General features: G+C 41.2%; 1 protein-coding gene across 1 annotated transcript in view; it reads left to right on the top strand.

The window, feature by feature from the left end:
* The window catches only part of Alg12 (Alg12 alpha-1,6-mannosyltransferase), a 261,057-nt gene that overhangs the window by 198,199 nt on the left and 42,678 nt on the right, over window positions 1–20,180 (top strand). The window contains exons 7-8 of the mRNA XM_080283639.1: window positions 13,249–13,494; window positions 16,020–16,206. Coding sequence (XP_080139765.1) covers window positions 13,249–13,494; window positions 16,020–16,206 — 433 coding nt within the window. The remainder of the gene's footprint in view (window positions 1–13,248; window positions 13,495–16,019; window positions 16,207–20,180) is intronic.

Below are 20,180 nucleotides of genomic sequence, written 5' to 3' on the forward strand. Positions count from 1 at the left end.
TAGGTTCCCCTTCAGTCCTCCTATGTATTCCAATTTCCACATAAGTTGCTTGTGGGGTATCTTATCAAAGGCTTTCTCCAGATCTAAATACTGTACACACAATGCACCCAACTATCTCTTTCTTGTAGTACGTCAGTTGCACTTAAGTAGAAGCTCAACAAGTTGGAAATACATGACCTTCCACTTCTGAATCCAAATTGACTTTCTGCCAAAATGTCCATCTCCTCCAGCTATTTTATCCATCTGTCTTTCAGGATTCTCTCGCACAATTTTGTAACCAAGCTGGTCAGGGATACTGGTCTATAATTCAGGAGTACTTCCTTGTTCCCTCTCTTATAAATTGGTATCACATTGGCCCTCTTCCATTCCTGAGGCACTTTTCCTACTTCCAAAGAACACACATTTAAACTATGAATCTTATCCGCTGGTTGTTCTCTGCATTCCTTTGGTAACTAGTTAGAGATGCCGTCTGATTCTGGGGCCTTCATCACATCTTGAGTTTCCAGTAATTTGTATACTGTACTTCTTGCACTTCAACTTCTGCATCTTTTAACACAACATTTCTAGTCACTCCCTCCTCCTCCACAAAATCATTTTCTCTAGTGAAGACTGATTGGAAGCATTTGTTCATTATTTCAGCTTACATAACCACATATTTATAGAAATTTCCTTCTACTTTCAGCTTATTGATTCCTTCCTTTTGTTTCAATTTGCCATTAATAAACCTGTAAAACAATTTATGTTCTTCCTTACATTTGTCAATTATACCATTTTTGAAGTTTCTTTCTTCCTCTCTACATATTCTTGTGTATTCATTTCTAGTTCTTTTATATTCTTCCTTTGTTCTATCATTACCTTTCTTTCTCCATTTGTTCCATGCCTTATCCCTTTCTTTTTTTGCTGTTATACATCTTTGGTTGAAGCAGTCATTTCCTCAGTTCTCTTTCCCCACTAACTTTTGTCACATACTTTTCCACACCCATATTATAGAAGTCTAGAAAGATATCCCACTTTAGTATCTCTCTTGTTTCCCTGAATTCTCGCCAGTCCGCATCTTCAAAAAATGTTTTCAATCTTGTAAAGTTTGCTTTCCCAAAGTTGTATCTTCCATGCCTGTATAGCTCATCTCTTGCTTCCTCATTTCTTTTTGTTGTTTGGAACTTTATCACTACTTGATCAATTTTTCCTATTGGACACTGATACCTGTATTTGAAACATTCAGTTGCATCAGGTTCTTTGGTTATAGTTAAATCTAGTCTTGTTGGTGTGTCATCATCTCTAAATCTTGTCGCTTCTTTGACCCACTAGGTCATTACGTTATCCATTGCTATATTTGACATTATACTTCTTCCTGAATCTTCACTACTTCCTAAGTCCCGATCCTCCCAGTTTACCTTTTTACAATTAACATCACCCATCAGGATTATGTTGTTGTTTTGCTCAGTCACTTCCTATAGCTATCTAGCCATGTCTGACTACATCTCCTGATATTCCTCCTCATTCCATGCCCTTGTCTTTGGGGGGACATATGCTGTTGTGATGTCTCTCTTGCCGTTCCGTCTGGTTTCTAGTACCATGTTTATCACTTCAGCCTTCCCCTCTCCCAGTTCCACATTATTCACATTTATGCTGTTTTTCACTGTTATTATCACTCCTCCTTCCATTTCTTTTCTATCTCTTCTCCATAGTTTGTATTTCTCATCTCCCATCTGGATTTCAAGATCTTCCCTTAGATTGGCCTCAACAAAGCATATAATGGCTGGCTCATTTACCCTCAAGAAATTGTCTGTTTCTAGTCCTGCTGAGGTTAGACCATCTACATTAGCATATGCCACTTTCAATCTTTTTGCATTGTTTTTTTGTTATGTCCTTCGCTCTCCCTCACTCCTTCGGTACCACTTCCTCAATTTCTGATCCATAACTCTCCAATAGAACTCTGTCTTCTCTTCCTCCTTTCTCTGTTTTTTTTTTTTTTTTTTTTTCCCCTTAGCTTCCTTAACAAATTTCTTTATTTTAGGTCTGTCTTCCTCATTTGCATCTCTCCTTATCCAGATATTTTTGAATCCCTCCTTATCTGCTGATTTCCAAGTCTTGTTGATTATTTCATTTCCCTTGACCTGATATTGAAATTTTACTTTTAGTGGCCTTGCCCCTCCCTCCACATATTTTCCCAGCCTGAAAACTTCTTTGATCTCTTGGGCTTCGTCATTTCCTTCCATAACTATTGACACTATTTCCTTCGCACTTCTCAGTTCTTCCCCTTCTCTTTCTGATCTCACTGACATATGCTCTTCTTTCAAACCAGAAATAAAGATGCATTTTTTCATGTCTGCTGCATCTCTGACAAGTGATTGTTTACTTTTTAGTACCCTAACCACTTCCTTCTTTACCTATTCCTGGTTTTCTTTCTTCTGTTGTTCTATAATTTCCAATAGATTTATTTTTTCTTCTTCCTGAATCTTCCTGAATTTTCTTCCACCCCTTATGCTCATTCTTTATTTCTTTAATGTGTTCATCTTGCATCTTTGTTTTTTATTCATACTTTTTGAGTTTGCTTTTCATCCTATCCCTTTCTTCCTCCAACCTCATATTTTCTCTTTTAAGATGTCCTGTTTCATTTGAAGCTAAGTCATTACTCACTTTTAATTTGGTATTTCTCTCTTGCTGTACACTATGTGAACAGACGCTCTTTACCTGTTCTTCAATTCCATAATCTCTTTCTGTTGTTGCAGTGTTTGTTCCTGCAACTCTCCAGTGACTGACCATACCTTTCCGAACTCTTGGGCATTCCTTTCAACCATTTTCTCTACACTTGCTATTCTTGTTTGGTTCAGTTTAATACTCCCTCCACTTCAGTCTTCGTTGGAGAATCTTGCAAATTCACCTGCACTGGATGTAAACAGTGGACTCTCTCCTTCCACCATTATACGCCTGTACGAAAATTTTAAACTAATACAGCATCTTGTGCTCTTATTTGACCGAAACTTTTTTGTTTTTTTTTCCGATTTTTTTCCACTAATATTGGACGGGACCACCACTCGTGCATTTAGTTCACATCACAATAGGCAGGCCTCCTTTTTGCCACTGTTTTAGCATTATTTCCCCTCAATCTGCTTGGAGCTGCACCTCTGTTGGCGACCTGTGTGTGTGTGTGTGTGTGTGTGTGTGTGTGTGTGTGTGTAATTCACCGGGTCGGTCAGGATCACTTGATGGTCGTGATCGTCAGCTTTTACCCTCCCGGAAGGGAGCTGAGAGCTCATATAGTCCGATCTAAGGGCAAGGCTGTGACCTTCACACAAGCACACACCCGTCCCCTTGCTCAAGGGGGACAGTAACCACCCACTTCGTCAGTGAAACTTTTCGCAACTTGAGCTAGGCACAAACTCCCGTCCACCAGTTGGCAAGCGAGAACGTTACCACTGCACCAGCGAGCGGTGTGTGTGTGTGTGTGTGTGTGTGTGTGTGTGTGTGTGTGTGTGTGTGTGTATTTATTTACCTATTTGTATTTACCTATTTGTAATGTACAGGAATTGAGCAATGCTTGTGTTGTCCTGTCTCCATATCCACATTTATCTAGTCTACTTTTACACACATGAATGTTTTTTGCCTGCACCACCTCTTGGTCTAAGTCGTTCCAAATATTTATGTATTTACCCAATATATCTAATTGTGACAAACACGAAATGTGCTGTGCTCGTGGGTTCCCATTGCGTTTCTCAATAAGTCAGATTTAGTTTTAAACTCGTTTAAGTTTTTAGACTGGACGATCTCTTTGTCCAGGCTATTTGGTAGGTCTATACTTCTATAAGGAAAACTATATTTCTTGATATCCTTCAAGTAGCTTGACTTCTTCAATTTCATTCCATGTCCTCTTGTTGCTCTCTTATCCCATGCAAACAGATCTTCTCAGTCAGTTTTATCTACTCCTGTCATGGTCCTGAACACTGCAATCATGTCTACCCTCTTTCTCCTTTCCTCTAAGGAAGGCAAATCCAGCTTTTCCAGCCTCTCTCTGTATGACAGATCTGCCAGACTGGAGACCATCTTGGTTGCTGTTCTTTGTATTCTCTCAATCTTGTTTATATCTTTCTTTTTGTGTGGGGACCACACTACCACTGCATATTCTAACCTGGGGCGGATCATGGCCACTATCAATTTTTTCATCATCTCCTCATCCATATAATGAAATGCTGCTCTTATGTTAGTCAAGAGTTTATACGTCTCTCCAACTATCTTGTTACAGTAAAAGCTCGATTTAACGGCACCCTAGGGGGCCCTGAGCATGCAGAAAAAAATAAAATTCCATTAGATTGAGGCTTACACCTATCGATACCCCGGAACTCATGCTAACACATTTTAACACATTTTTAAGCATATAAACATGTGCAGACATACAGTATCAATAAAAAAAATTATATTTAGAACAAAAGAAAGCAGGTAGGTGTGGTGTTGTAGTAAAGTACTGTACAGTAATCCAGTTAAGTACAGTACAGTAATCCAGGTAAGTACAGTACAGTTGAGTCTTCATACAACACAAGATGGGTTATGCAGAACCACGTGCAAAATCGATTTCGTGCTAAAACGTGACATATACGGTAATCACTCCAATATCCGACGTAATAGAGCCATAAGTAGGTCCGGATATTGGTTCTGTCCGGATATTGGGCCCCAGCTTATGGACTTGTACTTATGGACCCTAACTCAGAGAAACACCTATACAACTCCCTCTGGACATGCATAGCACCTATTTAAGACCCAAATCACACCAATAAGGCACATAAATGACTGAAATAAATGCAAAAGAAACATAAAATGAGGGTTTAGAAGTAGGTTCAAACAATAATAAACATTCTGGTGACTGGCTCCTGGACTGGTACTTATGGACCTTAACCTAGCCTAACTCAGAAAAACACCTTCCTACTGCACATGCATAGCTCCTAACACCCTGTTCACACCAATAGGGACATTAAAGAGTGAAATGAGGTAAGTATAGTATGGAAAAAAGTACAGTATGAAACATTCTTATGTCCGGATAGTGGGGATGTTCAGATATTGGGCGTCCGGATATTAGAGTGATTACTGTATTTACATGTAAAATAGGGGGTTAGGCTCTAGGAGCCTCACATTTTTTGTTAAAAATATATTTACAGATAGATTATTAGAAATACGTCTGCCTTAAGACACCGATGACAGTGTGTTTACATACGACCTCACCGACTGGACACATCAGTGCAAAGCTACTGCATTCTACCCTAACCTTACCGATTAGTTTTGCCCCCTAACACTCCCCATAAAAATTTTAATCGCCAAGGATTGCCACTAAGCCACTTGACAGTCATCATTAGAAATCAAACATACTTCGACCTAAACAACACGTGAATAATGGCTGGCCAGCATTACGCATATTTCGTCACAAATCACTTTCGGTACTAATTTTAAAAAAAATGCAGCGTGAAACTTTTTGAAAGCTGTTAGTCATCAACAATAAAGGGAAAAAAAAAAAAACTATAAAGAAGTCGTCAGCATGGAGTGATTGTGCATCTCACTTCTCAGATACACACGAATGCAGAAATCGTGAAAAATAAACAAGTCAGCCAAACAGTATAATTTGTATGACAGTATAATTCACAAGAAATGAACTCACATAATTATCTTGCCTAACTGTTCATGTCAACGCGTAGAGTAAGATCCGAATTTACGTGACCAAAGATCATCAGTTTATAACAAAAAGATTGAGCTCAAAACCTTTTTTTCTTCTTTTTCTCACACTCGTTGCACTAAAGGCAAATACATGAATTTTACTGCTCCATCATTAACTTTTTTTTTTCCAACAAAGAAAACTATCCACATTGTAAACATCCCGACTCATTTTATCTGTCTGATCATTTGCATTTAAGCTACAATGCTAGACACCACTTCGTCCAACAATTTTACATTTTCATTTAGAATAAATGATTTTCTTGTGTTCATAGCACTTTCAGGGTGCTCAGGCATAACCAAAGTTAGTTTGGAACCACATGCTCAGTTCTGAGAGGAAACGAGGAGCAAGGAAATAAGCAAATAAACTTCTCATCACAACGACCGTTCACACAACACTGCGGTAGGCAGCAGGCTGTGACTGGTGGTATGGGGGTCACGTGGGTCGTGTCGGGTTGAGGAAACCAATCAGTGACCGATAAAAGCATAACACATGAGTTGTATCTGGAAATCCAGTACCAAAACACCCATTTCCCACAGTTTTTCTCACGCAATTGAGTGGTATTACGGTGCGATTATATACTGTAATTATGGGAGAAATTAAATGCTCGTGTTATTGTAAGATCGTTGTTTCGTTTGGTCTTACATCGCAACGCTACTGTACAGTAATCCAGGTAAGTTAGTTGGCAGTTTGGAGTACAATAAATAAGTTCACTAAGTTTTGAAGTCTGTAACACTAGTTCTTAAATCTAACCTTACATGCTAATTTTTTTTCACTTCGGGGTCAGGCTAGGCGGGAGGAAGACTGGGTGAGCATAAACATACCCAGTCGGTGGGAAACTGCAAACAGACGATCAAGATGCAAGCGGCGCCCTCCACATTTGAATTTCTTTGTAATTTTTACCCATTTGGGGGGAATTTTTATTTATTTTTTTTGCATAAATATTCCTCGGGAGATTTGTGTTGTTAGTTTGGGGTTGCCATTAGAATGAATGCTGTTAAATCGAGGTTTTACTGTACTTCTTGATGCCCACTTTCCGGACATCCCCACTTACCGGATATTGTGGGCCTGGACCTTCGGAACCCAAAAATGGCCAAAAAAATAAAAAAATCCCCCCAAAATCTGAATTTTTTCCCACTTGTAATTTGAAATTGCCACGCAGTGCCGACCAGCTGTTACACCACAGACCTTCACCCCTTCCTTCCTCCCCCCTCCCCTGTCAGGGTTGCCATTTGGTATTTTTCATTACCAAATGTGGGCCAATTTGGTCATGAAGTATTCATTTGGTAATGAATCAGAGTAATGCATTACCAAACGGATTTTTCACATGTATGAGGATACACAGGATGGAGTGGTGGATTGTTTCCTTTCTTCCTGCTAACATACATAGCGTGAAAATAATCAAACATGCTGTTAATTATAAGAGTGATTACATGTATTTCCACTTGTATATATAATTAGTGAAGAATAAATGTTAGCTTTACGAATTTGGTAATGAAGAATTAAATTTGGTAATGAAAACTGAGGAGTTTGGTAATGTGGCCGTTGCGATCTGGCAACTCTGTTTCCCCCTCACCAACACCCAAACAGTTATTGCCTAACTTCAATCGCGAGTGGTAGCTTATTGTAATGGAAGCCACACGTGCTCATTTTTTTGTGAATAAACAGTGAATAAACTGCAATACCTTGCCACTAGACCACACGGGAATATACAGTGTTGTGCAGTGTTAAGAAATTAGAATTTAGAGTGCGAAGGCTTAACTGTGGAGTGCAAACCTGGCGGTTGAAACCGGCCTGATGCAGTTAACAATGTGCAGTGTTAAACAGTTATGACTCACAGTGCACAGAATTACTGTAAGTGCAGCACAACACTGGATTACTGTATGTGCTTCAAGAGCATTTTCACCACTGCCAAAACCTTACAAAATGTGGCCACAAACGTGCTGTAAGTACCCTGGCTGAGGTACAGTCACTTCTAATTCCTCATTCTTTGGTTCCTTTTCATTTATATCATGCTTTATGTTCATTATTGGTGTGAATAGGGCCTTAAATAGGTTTAAATAGGTGCTATTCGTGTCCAGGAGGAAGCTATTTAGGTGGCATTCAAAGTTAGGCTGGGTTAGGGTCCATAAGTACCAGTCCAGGAGGCAGGGGACCACTATCCGGACGGGACCACTTTCCGGACATGCCTTTGGCTCTATTACATCGGATAGTGGAGGGATTACTGTAATATGTTTTTCAGGTGACAAACTATCTTGGACCAGCACTCCCAAATCTTTCTCTTTTCTCGTTTTTGTGATTAATTCATTACCCATCAAATAATTCAGTGATGGCCTCCTGGTACTTTTGCCCATTTCCAATATTTCACATTTCTTTACATTAAATTTCATTTCCCACATCTGGCTCCAATCATGTATCCCATCCAGATCCTCCTGCAGCATTTTACAATCCTCCTCAACGTCTGCCTTCCTCAAGATCTTTACATCATCAGCAAACAGACTTGCATAACTGTTCACTCCATCTACCATATTATTTACGTAAATCAGGAACATTACTGGCGCCAACACTGAGCCTTGAGGGACTCCACTTCTTACTTCCCACCATCCAGACATCTAATCCTTTATTACTGTCCTCATTTGTCTGTCTCTCAATAAGTCTCTCATCCATTCTAGGAGTTTACCCTTCAGTCCTCCTATATACTCTAGTTTTCACATTAGTCTCTAATGGGGTACCTAGTCGAAGGCCTTCTCTAAGTACACACAATCCACCCAACCGTCTCTCTCCTGTACCACGTCAATCGCTCTTGAGTAAAAGCTCAGCAAGTTAGAAAAACGTGACCTTCCACTTCTGAATCCAAACTGACATTCAGCCAAAATATTCATCACTTCTAGATATTTTATCCATCTGTCTTTCAGGATTCTCTCACACAATTTTGCGACCATGCTGGTTAGAGACACTGGTCTATAATTCAGGGGTTCTTCCCTGTTTCCTCCCTTATAAATTGGTACCATATTTGCCCTCTTCCTTTCTTGTGGCACTTTCCCCTCTTCCAGAGAACACACAATTAAACTGTGAATTTTTTCAGCCAGTTGTTCTCTGCATTCCTTCAGTACCCAATTAGAAATTCCATCAGGTCCTGGGGCTTTCCTTACATCTTGAGTTTCCAGTAATTTATACACTTCCTGTACCTCCACTTTTATATCTTTTATCACCGGTACATTTCTAATCACTCCCTACCCTTCCACAAACTCCTTTTCATTAGTGAAAACCGATTGGAAACATTTATTCATTATTTCAGCTTGCACTGCTGCATCTTTATAGACCTCCCCATTTACTTTCAGTTTGGTGATTCCTTCCTTTTGTTTCAGTTTGCCATTAACAATTCTATAAAACAGTTTGGGTTCATCCTTGCATTTGTCTGTAATACATTTTTCAAAATTCCTTTCATCTTCTCTATGTATTCTTGTGTATTCATTTCTAGTACTTTTATATTCTTTTGTTCTGTTGTTACCTCTCATTCTCATGTTGTTCCATGCCTTATCTCTCTCTTTTTTTTTTTTTTTTTTTGCTATCATACACCTTGTATTAAACCACTCCTTTTTCCTGTTTTCTTTCCCCCTTACTCTTGGTACAAATTTTTCCACTTCCAAATTATAGGGGTCTAGAAAGATATCCCACTTCCTCTATATCTCTCTTGTTTCTCTGAAATTTCTCCAATCTGTATTTTCAAAAATTTTCTCAATCCTGTAAAATTTGCCTTCCCAAAGTTGTATCTTCCCTGCCTATAAAGCTCGTCTCTTGGCTCGACGTTCCCTATTATCATCTGGAACTCAGTGACCACATGATCACATTTTCCTATTGGACAAATATTTCAGTTATTTCATTATGTCGTTTTTTTTTGGTGAACAGTAAGTTTAACTTTGCTGGTGTGCCCTCACCTCGGAACCATGTCTCTTCTTTGACCCAGCTTCATCGCATTATTCATTAAGTAATCCCTCTAATATCCGAACGCCCAATATCCGAACATCCCCACTAACCGGACATAATCGTCTCGGGATCCAATATTCCCAAAATGGTCCGAAAACCGCAAAAAAAATCAAAAAAAAAAAAAAAAAAAAAAAATTTCCTGCCTGTAATTTGAACTTGGTGCATGGGGCGCAGGACAGCTTTGTTGTGGCGCATCATTCCTCCGACGTCCGCTAGAGTGCCCCTGCATCCTCCCACTTTCCGCCTGTCTCTCATCGCAAGTGCATGCTCGTCGTCATGGCTGTCCACGTGCTCGCTTTTATGGTGGTGCCTTATCTGCTGCAAGCACTCCTGCTGCTCTCGTGCCTCTCCTTCGTGTGTGTGATGATGGTCTCGCCGCCTGAGAAGAGGAAGAGAGTGGTGTTGACTCTGGAGAAGAAACGGGAGATATTGGAGAAAGTAGATGCGGGGTGGTCTTCTTCCCGCATCCTCCGCGAGTTCAACCTGGCCCGATCTACTTTGTTTGATATTAAGAGATCCCGAGACAAACTCATGCAGTACAATGCTGACTTCTTGTCGAGAAGCAAACGCAACATGGAGAGGAAGATGATGTTTACTCCCAAGTTTGCTAAAGTCGACCGCTTCACGTTGATTTGGTATCGACAGCAACGTGCTGCTGGTGTGATGGTACGTGGTACGGAGCTGAAGGCTGCTGCTGAGATGTTCGCCAGGCTTCACGACGCCCTAGACTTCAAGGCATCCGAGGGTTGGCTCTTCGCGTTCAAGTTACGGCATGGCCTTACCATCCGTAAAGCTCATGGATAAGCTTTGGGCGCTAACGAGGATGGAGTTGAGAGTCGGCACAAGGTGAAGGGCTTGATCGACAGGGAGGGCCTCACTCTCGGTCAAGTCTACAACGCTGATGAAACTGGTTTATTCTATTGCTCTTTGCCAACGAACACTCTAGCCGAGGAGACGGAGAAGCTTGTACCTGGCCGCAAGCTCTCCAAGGAACGGATATCTGCTTTGTGTTGTGCCAATGCTAACGGCATGCACCCCGGCTTAAGCCCGTTATTGTTGGCCGTGCAAAGCAGCCTCGGTGTCTTCGTGGGGTGATGGATGTCCTTCCTGTCGTCTGGTACCATTCTTTGAAGGCATGGTTTACAGCCCAGATCTTCAAAGGCTGGTTCCACCGCCACTTCGTCAAGGAGGTCATACATTACCAGACGGAGACACTGGGAATCCCACGAGACCAGGTAAAGGCCCTCCTTCTCCTCGACAATGCACCTGCCCAACCGTGCGACAAGGACTTGGTGGCTGAGAATGGCCGGATTAGGTGCATGTTTCTGCCACCTAATATGACTGCTCTCATCCAGCCAATGGACCAAGGAGTGATCGTGGCAACGAAGAGGCTGTACCGAAGGAAGTTCCTGGACGAGGTGATGGTTGTTCTCGAGGACGAGGACGAGCGCAGGGAGGGACGGGACATGCGAGGCCAGCGGACTTTGGAAAACCTTCACCGCTACAACATCAAGTCTGCAATCTACAACTGGGGCAGTGCATGGAAGGAAGTCCCTGTCAAGAGTCTAGAAAATGGTTGGTCTCGTCTGCTTCTCGGAACGGGTGTGGAGTACGATTTCCTAGGTTTTGACGTGGATGACTTCCATGCACGTCTACGTACGCATGGCGACGATGTTGATGTGGACGATGTGCGTGAGTGGTTGGATGACGACGAGGGCGATCCTGGGTATCAGACCTTGTCTGATATCGAGATCGCATCTTCAGTTGCAGGTGTCAGTACCCAGCTTGAAGATTCCGACGAGGACGGCGATGATGATGATGTGGACTTCTCTCAGCATGACACAACTCCAACCATCCCCAAGCTGAGCGCACTCCGGGAACACCTAGAGTTCGTTCTCAACTACCTGGAACACTCGGACTGCGACAGGGAGATGGGGCCCTTGGGACTTGAGGAGGAAGTGCGTGCTTTCAGGCAGCGCATCATCAATCATCAGAATCATCGTTCCTTGCGTCAATCAACGATTGACAGTTTTTTCAGGCCCGTGACCCCTGCTGTACCCAGCCCTGGCTCCACTCCGTTGCCTCCCCAAGACAGGCCCTCATGCTCTGAGCCATAGACCAGCACATCAGCCACGGTGGAGTCACCGCTCGACGTGAGTTTGTGTCTGTCTTCAGAGTTGTCTGCAGTGGGTACGCCATCACCACGACCCAGCGACGCACCCCTAGGTCACCTGCCAGTGATACTCTCGGACTCTGACAGTAAATAGACGCCAAGAACTTCTCCACTAGACCACATGGGAATTTACAGTTTTCTGCAGTGAAAAAAACTGCATTGTGTTAAGGATTTACAGTTGTGAGTGAAAAGACAATTTTTGAACTAAATTTAACGTAAACAGACGCGTGTTTTTGGTTTTGAAAATGGTTATAAGAGTGGAAAAAGTTAAAGTGCAGAGTGCAACACATATTAAGTTACAATGGAGCATAAGTTAGACAAGAGTGCGCACTGTGAAGAGAATGGACTTCTGAGTGCGAATGACTAAGTTCAGTGCAAGACTTCATGAACAGTATACTGCAAGTGCTTCAGGAAATACTTCTTACTGTCAGAGTCCAAGAGGAGGCGGTTATTCATCGAGATGGCCATGGACTTGCTGTAAGTAGGCAGAATGTTTCATACTGTACTCTACTGTATTTTCCATACTATACTTACCTCAAACACCTCATTTCACTCTTTTATGTCCCTTATTGGTGTGAATATGCTGTGTCTTAGGTGCTATGCATGTGCAGTAGGAAGGTGTTTTTCTGAGTTAGGCTAGGTTAGGGTCCATAACTACCAGTCCAGGAGCCAGGGACTTGTAAGTACCCAGAATGTTGAATATTGTATGAACCTACCTCAAAAACCTCATTTTGTGCTTCTTTTGCATTTATTTCAGTCTTTTATGTCCCTTATTGGTGTGATTTGGGTCTTAAATAGGTGCTATGCATGTCCAGAGGGAGTTGTATAGGTGTTTTTCTGAGTTAGGGTCCATAAGTACAAGTCCATAAGCTGGGGCCCAATATCCGGACAGGACTACTATCCAGACCTGCCTATGGCTCTATTACGTTGGATATTGGAGGGATTACTGTATATTTAATAATATAGTGCCCCACAAATCTTCGGTGCCTTGTGAGTCCCATTCCTCCCAGTTCACCTCTTTATAGTTAAAGTCACTCACCAAAATTATATTGCTGCTTTTCTCAATTATTTTTTGTAAATAACTAGCCATATCTGACAACATCTCCTGGTATTCATCATCATTCCATGCTTTCGTCTTATGGGAAACATACACTACCTCCATATCTCCCTTGCCATTCTCTCCAGTTTCTAATTTCATTTTTATCACTTCAGCCCTGCCTTCTCCCATTTCCACTGTATCTACATTTATGTTGTTCTTCACTGCTATCATCACTCCTCCTCTCATTTTTTCTTTTCTGTCTCTTCTCCACAGTTTGTATTTATGTGTGTGTGTGTTTGATTTTCAGTTTATACTATACATTCATGCATTATACTGTATATTTTTTTGTAGCTGGGAAGGCCGTGAAAAGTCAAGGAGCAGACAGCTTTTAGCAGTGGGATGTGTGCTCCATCTGGTGGCTAATGCTGCTTTCACTGCACTCCTCCTCACCATATCTGCTAACAACTACCCAGGTGGCACTGCCATACATCGCTTACACCAGATCATTCCCAAAGATGCCAATGTTTATGTCCATGTTGATAACTATGCTGCACAGACTGGAGTGTCTAGATTTACAGAACTTTATGACCATTGGAGGTAAGACCACAACACACTACTCTCTGTTCTATTGAAATGTGAATGCAGATTAAGAATTAGTTATAATGTAATTAAAGTTGTGGATGGTTGTTTCTTACAATTTGCTGAAAAATGGGAGAAACTGATAGATTGTACAGTACAGTACAGTGATCTCTTGGTTATCGCTTATAATTGGTACTGAGCCTATTGCACAGTAATGAAAGCACAAAACATATGAGAATTATTGTAATTGGTACCGGTTTCCTGTAAGCCAGGAAACCATTTAGAATGGTTGGTGGTAACCATATAACCAACCCATAGTGTTTTCTGCAGGTCAGCAAGTGGGTTGGTGCAGGGTTAGTGCTCCTCCCTGTAAAACAGCTAACTCAAGGACAGACGGCCACCCTTTACAAGAGTATGGCATCTGGCTATAGATAGATGAAGTAGATACAGGTGGCCCTCCACATTCGCGGATTCAACTTTAGCAGGTCTTGCAGGTTTGCGAATTGCCCCTCTGTGGAGCCAAGATTCCGTTCGTGGTCGCATAGTGTAGCAGTGCAGAAGCTTGCGGGTCATTTCGCGCCAAACCAGGCCGGCACCAAACCACCGTGCACCTCTGTCTCTCCCTCAGTCTGTGTCATCGGTAACTGCATGGCTAATCATCTTCAGCATCATTGATGTTATGTTCATCATCATCATCATCATCATCATCATCACCACAAGTTGTCAGAGTTCGTCCGCCAAAACTTGAGAGACACTGGTGAGTTAATTCTGAATTTAATGGGTATGATTGTAAGAAGTTGGGGTAAATATGTAGCTGATGACTTGACCACACTCACGTGGATGTCCGTGAGACGCACGCTGTCACGGGAATCTGTGGAAGGCACCAGGTATATACATATTTACACTAACTTAGTACAGCCATACCCAATCAAAACTTATTTATCAAACTTTTTTTTTTACAGTTAGTGTGTTACTATTTGTGATATTTTATGCCGCTTTCAGGTCCCAGATATGGTTTATTAGGTACAGTATGTGCACACTTGCTCACAGGGGGTGATTTGGGGTTGCAGAGGCATTTACGGGAAGGCACACCAAACATTCGGAAATTCCACATTCACGGGGATCTGTGTCCCCTAACCCCTGCGAATGTGGAGGGCCACCTGTACTGGGCACGTCACTTGTTAACCCAAATTTTCCCTTTTACAACAGTTTATACCAACTAAATACATACTATTATGGTGAGTATCAGAAACACACACAGGCATGGTTGGGTTAATAGAAAGTGACCAAAAGGGTACAATAAGGAAGAAACACATTCCATAGAGAGACTTGTGATGGGCTTGAGATAAGGGATTCTGAGGCTAGGGACTGGAGGGATAATGGTCTTTACCGCCTGGAATTAACTCCTCGGGTAGGGCCTCTTCTTTGATTTCCTCAAATCCATTAGAAACCAAAGATAGTACACTATCATTGTCGACAAAAGCCAGCTCAATTGCACGATAATGATGTTTTTTTAGCCAAGAAATGCATGATAATGGCAAGAGTGCAGATGTTCATCTTGTGTTCGTAACAAAATTGCTGTAACCAAATGTGCAATAACCAAGGGATCACTGTATTTATTAGTGTTTCTGTGTGAGATTATGAAGTGGGTAATGGAAATGACTGTAGTGTACCATCACTTACATGCACTTATTATACTTAACTGTTGTAACATGTGGTTTACACATGCTTGTCATTGGTTAACAGTTCCACAATACACGTTCATGCTGTGTTTTACGAATACTGAAAGGCAACCAATTTGTTACTGTTGTTGTTGTTGATCAACCCCAGTCTGTCTGACTGAACAGACCTATCACCGGTAGGCAAGCAACCCCCTTTCAGGGCCATCCCATGCAGTGAATTGATATTTCCTTGTGACTGACAGCATCTCACCACTGTGAGGCATAAGGGAAAGTGTGAAAGTTTGGTCCCTGGATGCATGCCATATCTTTGTCTCTTCCTCCAATTAACGGGCACTATATCAGTATCCACCTCACTTCTTAATTTGGTTATATGATTACCACCCATTATTGTAAATGGCTTTCTGGGTTACAGGAAACCATTAGGCTTCTCACTCAGTGCAGAGACACCAGAAGTGGAAAGAAGAGTAGTAAAAAGTGACAGGAGGGAAAGGGAGAAATAGGAAGAGAGGAGGGCAGACATAGAAATGGAATGAAAAAGAGGAAGAAAGAAGTAGGCAGCACTGCTTCGAGTGAGTGGATGATGGTTGCCACCACCTACCACTGCAGCCAGGCTGTAGGGCTGGGGAGCACCACAGTCACTTTCTGTCTGTGAAGAAATGACCCGCTCCTACACAGTGCTTCGCACATGGTTATAGATGTGGAAGGTTTTTGGATTGTAGGATATGAAGTGTATGTGGAAATTCTGTTTTAGTGGTTATTCTTGTGAGTGATAATCTGTATATTTCATGGAAGGAAAGTAATATCAACATCATAAATAATGTGACAAGAGAATTTACATTGCAAATCACCTCCTTGCTGCAGATACAACAAGACGGAGCATTTGAAGGCTGGTAGTGCAGAGCTGCGTTCATTTTCACATCTGTTGGTAGAGGCTAAGTCCAAGTACTCTTACAACTTGAAGCATTACACTTCATCGCATCAGATCTTAACTGCTGTTGATGCCTTCTCACACCTCAGTTTTAACTACCATCAGTTCCCACCAGTCAAGGTATTTTTGTAAGGGAAAAGTAGTGCTAGCCAGACAGATGCAGTCTTTTTTAGTTCATCTAGCTGTAATCTTTCAAATGTAAGCATTCATGATATCTGATATCAGAAACCTAAGTGTACATGAATTATGTTTTTAACTGCATCCAGATTATGGGATGTACAGTAAACCACATTTGAACCTGGGACAGTATCAGTGTGTAGCAGAGATGTGACTCTTCACCCGACAGATTTGACATACAGCTATATGTTTGCTTTTAGCAGTAAGTGGAATGGATGGGATTGCCATTTTTTGGTTAAAGTCACCAGGTAATTGTAATACATGTATAGGGAGGTCCTGTGTTACAAGTAGTTACAGTATGTTTATGAAAATTGCTCATCAAGTGAATGCTTTCATACTGGGGTACATAACCAGTGGGAAATAGGGGGTTAGGTTTACTGACCACCACCAGCCTATGTAGGAAAATTTTAAGGGAGAATAAAGTTTAGTGACACCTAGTATACTGTACACATTAATAACACTCTTACATAATAATGCAGAGTTATGGTCACAGAAGTAGATTGAAAGAGAAAATAGTGTGAATACGTAATCACCGACAGTTGGGAATTATTTATTATATCCCCAGCAGGCACTGGCAGCATCTTCTTGCCAGCCTGCAAGTTGCTTGCTTTGGCTCTACCCATTTCCATCTACCTTGTGCATATCACTCACTTTTAATAAGTAACAAAATACTCTGTTTCTGTAGTTCTGTCGGTGGATATTACCCTGTAGATTGTTTAATTAAGGATATGAAAAATATCATGTGTGTATATATATATATATATACAGTAAACCCTCGATATAACGAACTATTTGGAGGGAGGGGTGGGTCGCTATATCCGAAAGTTTGCTATATCCGATGGTCATTATTAGCCAAGGGATTACCGACCCAAGGTTGCTATATCTGTGGAATTGTTTGGTCCTACATGCGCAACCACAGCTTACTCTAGGAAGTTTCACATGGAGAATTCAGTGGTTTAAGTACTTATACAATACATCTACAGTAAATACCATCCTGTATGAAGCTGTACATATAAATAAATTATATAGGCATTAGTATATATCTCATAAACACAATGTACAGGATGTAGTGTCTGCTGGAGATATACACAACTTCTCACTAGGAATGTCAGTTCACATAATGTCTATCCACAATCTTGTTGTCCCAGACCATCAAGAATCCATAACATATGATGTATTTCAAACTTCCTCGTAGTCCAGACGACCAAGAATTTCATGACGTATTCAAACACAAGTAACCCCTAGTCAGTTAGTCCACGTGAATGGAAATCTGCCAGACACTACATCACACCACACATCCTCTCCAAGCTGTATATAATGTCAGAGAGATTCCCGTCACATCAGAAAGGGGAGAGAGGGGCTAGAGAGAAGGCCTGACACTAGGGTCAATAGGAGACTTTGCTGACACACTCTGTTATGCTGTTATTCACTATTGATTTAGCTGTACAATAAACTCCGTAACCCAGAGTTACTCTGTAACTCACCTTGCTGATACACAAAAGGGGGGAAAAAGAGAGAGAGAGAGAAAAGGACCAACCTATTCACACTAGCCGACGACAAACTACGCCATCGAGATTGGTGGCAGCGGTAAACTACGACAAACTACTCCTTACGAGTTTATACAACACTCATCGATATTAGTTTATACATTCATCGATATATGCAGTAGACTACTCTCCTGAGCCGCTATGATGGTAAACTACGATATCTACCTCATTTCATTCACTGAGAGTGTTGGCGAGCTGTAAACAAAGCTGACTAACATCTCAGTCAAAGCAGTCTATGACTCCTCTACAAGCAACAATCAGCAATCAAACAAACAGACAAGACTTGCTCCTGACCACCTCAACCGCAACTCCACAATCTACAAGAAACAGTAGCAGTGATAAACTACGTCTGTCAACAACTCTACAAGCCTGCAAGTTAAGCTCAACAAGCAAGGAAAATCAAACCCTACAAGTTAAGAAGAACAAGCAACAACAAGGAAAAGTGAGAATGGAGGAAGTGCATCTGTACTCTGCTAACTGTTGACCCAGCATGGTCATGTATCAACACATCTGACTCCATTCCTCCCTCCTCCAACCTCTACCACCCTCTACCACAATCTCCACCTGTTCCAACATTACCACCACCACCATTTTCTCCACCACAACTACCAGAGTGAGGCAGCTACTCAGCAGTGTGTCATCATTAGCTGAGTGGGGACAACAACACTGAGTGCTGATGCAGTCGTACCAGGACTCTGACCAGCCTCGACCAGACCCTACCAACACTCTTCAGCCAGCATCACTATCATCAGCAGCAGCACCCTAGCCAATATTCCCACCACAGTTAATATAAGTAAGTCAAACATTTACTCTGTTAGTTTAATAGTACTATTTCATTTACATACTACCTAACATATATACACAGTGATAGACAGTATATATCCTTACATGAACATGTAATAAATACATATGAAAATCTGGTAAAGCCAGAGAATCAGAATATAAGTACGCATGTATCCTTCATATTACAGTGACAAGGAAAATCAAGTGAAATTGCCTAACACAAACAGAACTAACAACAGCATGCCATACTTAACTACACACATTAGTACTTACAACCTAAACCTAAAGATGAATTTAAAATCAAATAACAAATCAAGTTAACTTCACAACCTTTGGAGGACTAAAGTGTCAAGTGATGTGTGAAACTAAGTGAATAATGTACAAATTGCAAATATTATTTATCTAATTTTATTAAAAAAAAAAAAAAAAAAAAAGGAGTTACATGTAATATCATTTAAATATACTCTGTGCAACATAACTAAGCCATACACCTATGGTGTCTTACATAAACAAGTACAGTACATCAAATATGGCTGATTCATGATAAGACTGTATTGCTATTACTGTATAAATTATATACATATTTATCAGTTAATTAGCTACAATGGCCACATGTGATTACTGCAATTATATTACTGTTGCTACAGTTATGTAATTACAATTTTATGGCCAGCACAATTATGGAAGTATGGAAGTTAAGAAGTCACTGCATGATGGTATTGTGATCCCTACCCTGACGTATGGAAGCGAGGCATGGACCTTGCAAGAGGGGAACAAGTCAAGAGTGAGAGCAGTGGAAATGAGTTACTTGAGAGGAGCATGTGGAGTGACGTGGAGGGACAGGTTGACGAATGAAGAAGTGAAGGAACGCTGTGGGGTAGATGTGGATGTGGTTGAAAAGATTAGGAGAAATACACTGAGGTGGTTTGGACATGTGGAGAGAATGGAGAATGAAAGACTGACTAAGAGGGTGTATGTAGGTGAGGTGGAGGGAGGGAGAGGGAGGGGTAGACCGAGGATGAGGTGGAGGGATGGAGTTGAGAGGTATATGAGGGAGGGGGGGATGAGTTGGGGGGAGGGGAGCCAAATGGTGGGTGACAGAGTGACTTGGAGGCGTTTTGTCTGTGGCCACCCTTTGCGGGATTAGGGCGTCGGGCTATAGATAGATAGATAGATAGACAATTATGTAACAGTTGCATTAACATGATGTAACTATAATTTTATGGCCAGCACAATTATGTAACAGTTGCACAAGATATAACTACAATTTTATGGCCAACACAATTATGTAACAGTTGCATTAACAAGATGTAACTACAATTTTATGGCCAACACAATTATGTAACAGTTGCATTAACAAGATGTAACCACAATTTTGCGGCTAACACAATTACATAACAGTTGCATTAGCAAGATGTTACTACAGTTTTAACACAATTATGTAACAGTTGCATTAACAAGATGTAACTACAGTTTTATGGCAAACACAATTATAAACTGCAGTTTTATGGCAAGCATAATTATATAACAGTTGCATTAACACAATGTTATGTTAGCCACACTTGCATAACAGTTGCATTAACCTCT

Source organism: Coenobita brevimanus, chromosome 98, assembly GCF_032717465.1.
Source record: "Coenobita brevimanus isolate Jiangsu-jjx chromosome 98, ASM3271746v2, whole genome shotgun sequence".
In the NCBI taxonomy this organism is placed as follows: domain Eukaryota; kingdom Metazoa; phylum Arthropoda; class Malacostraca; order Decapoda; family Coenobitidae; genus Coenobita; species Coenobita brevimanus.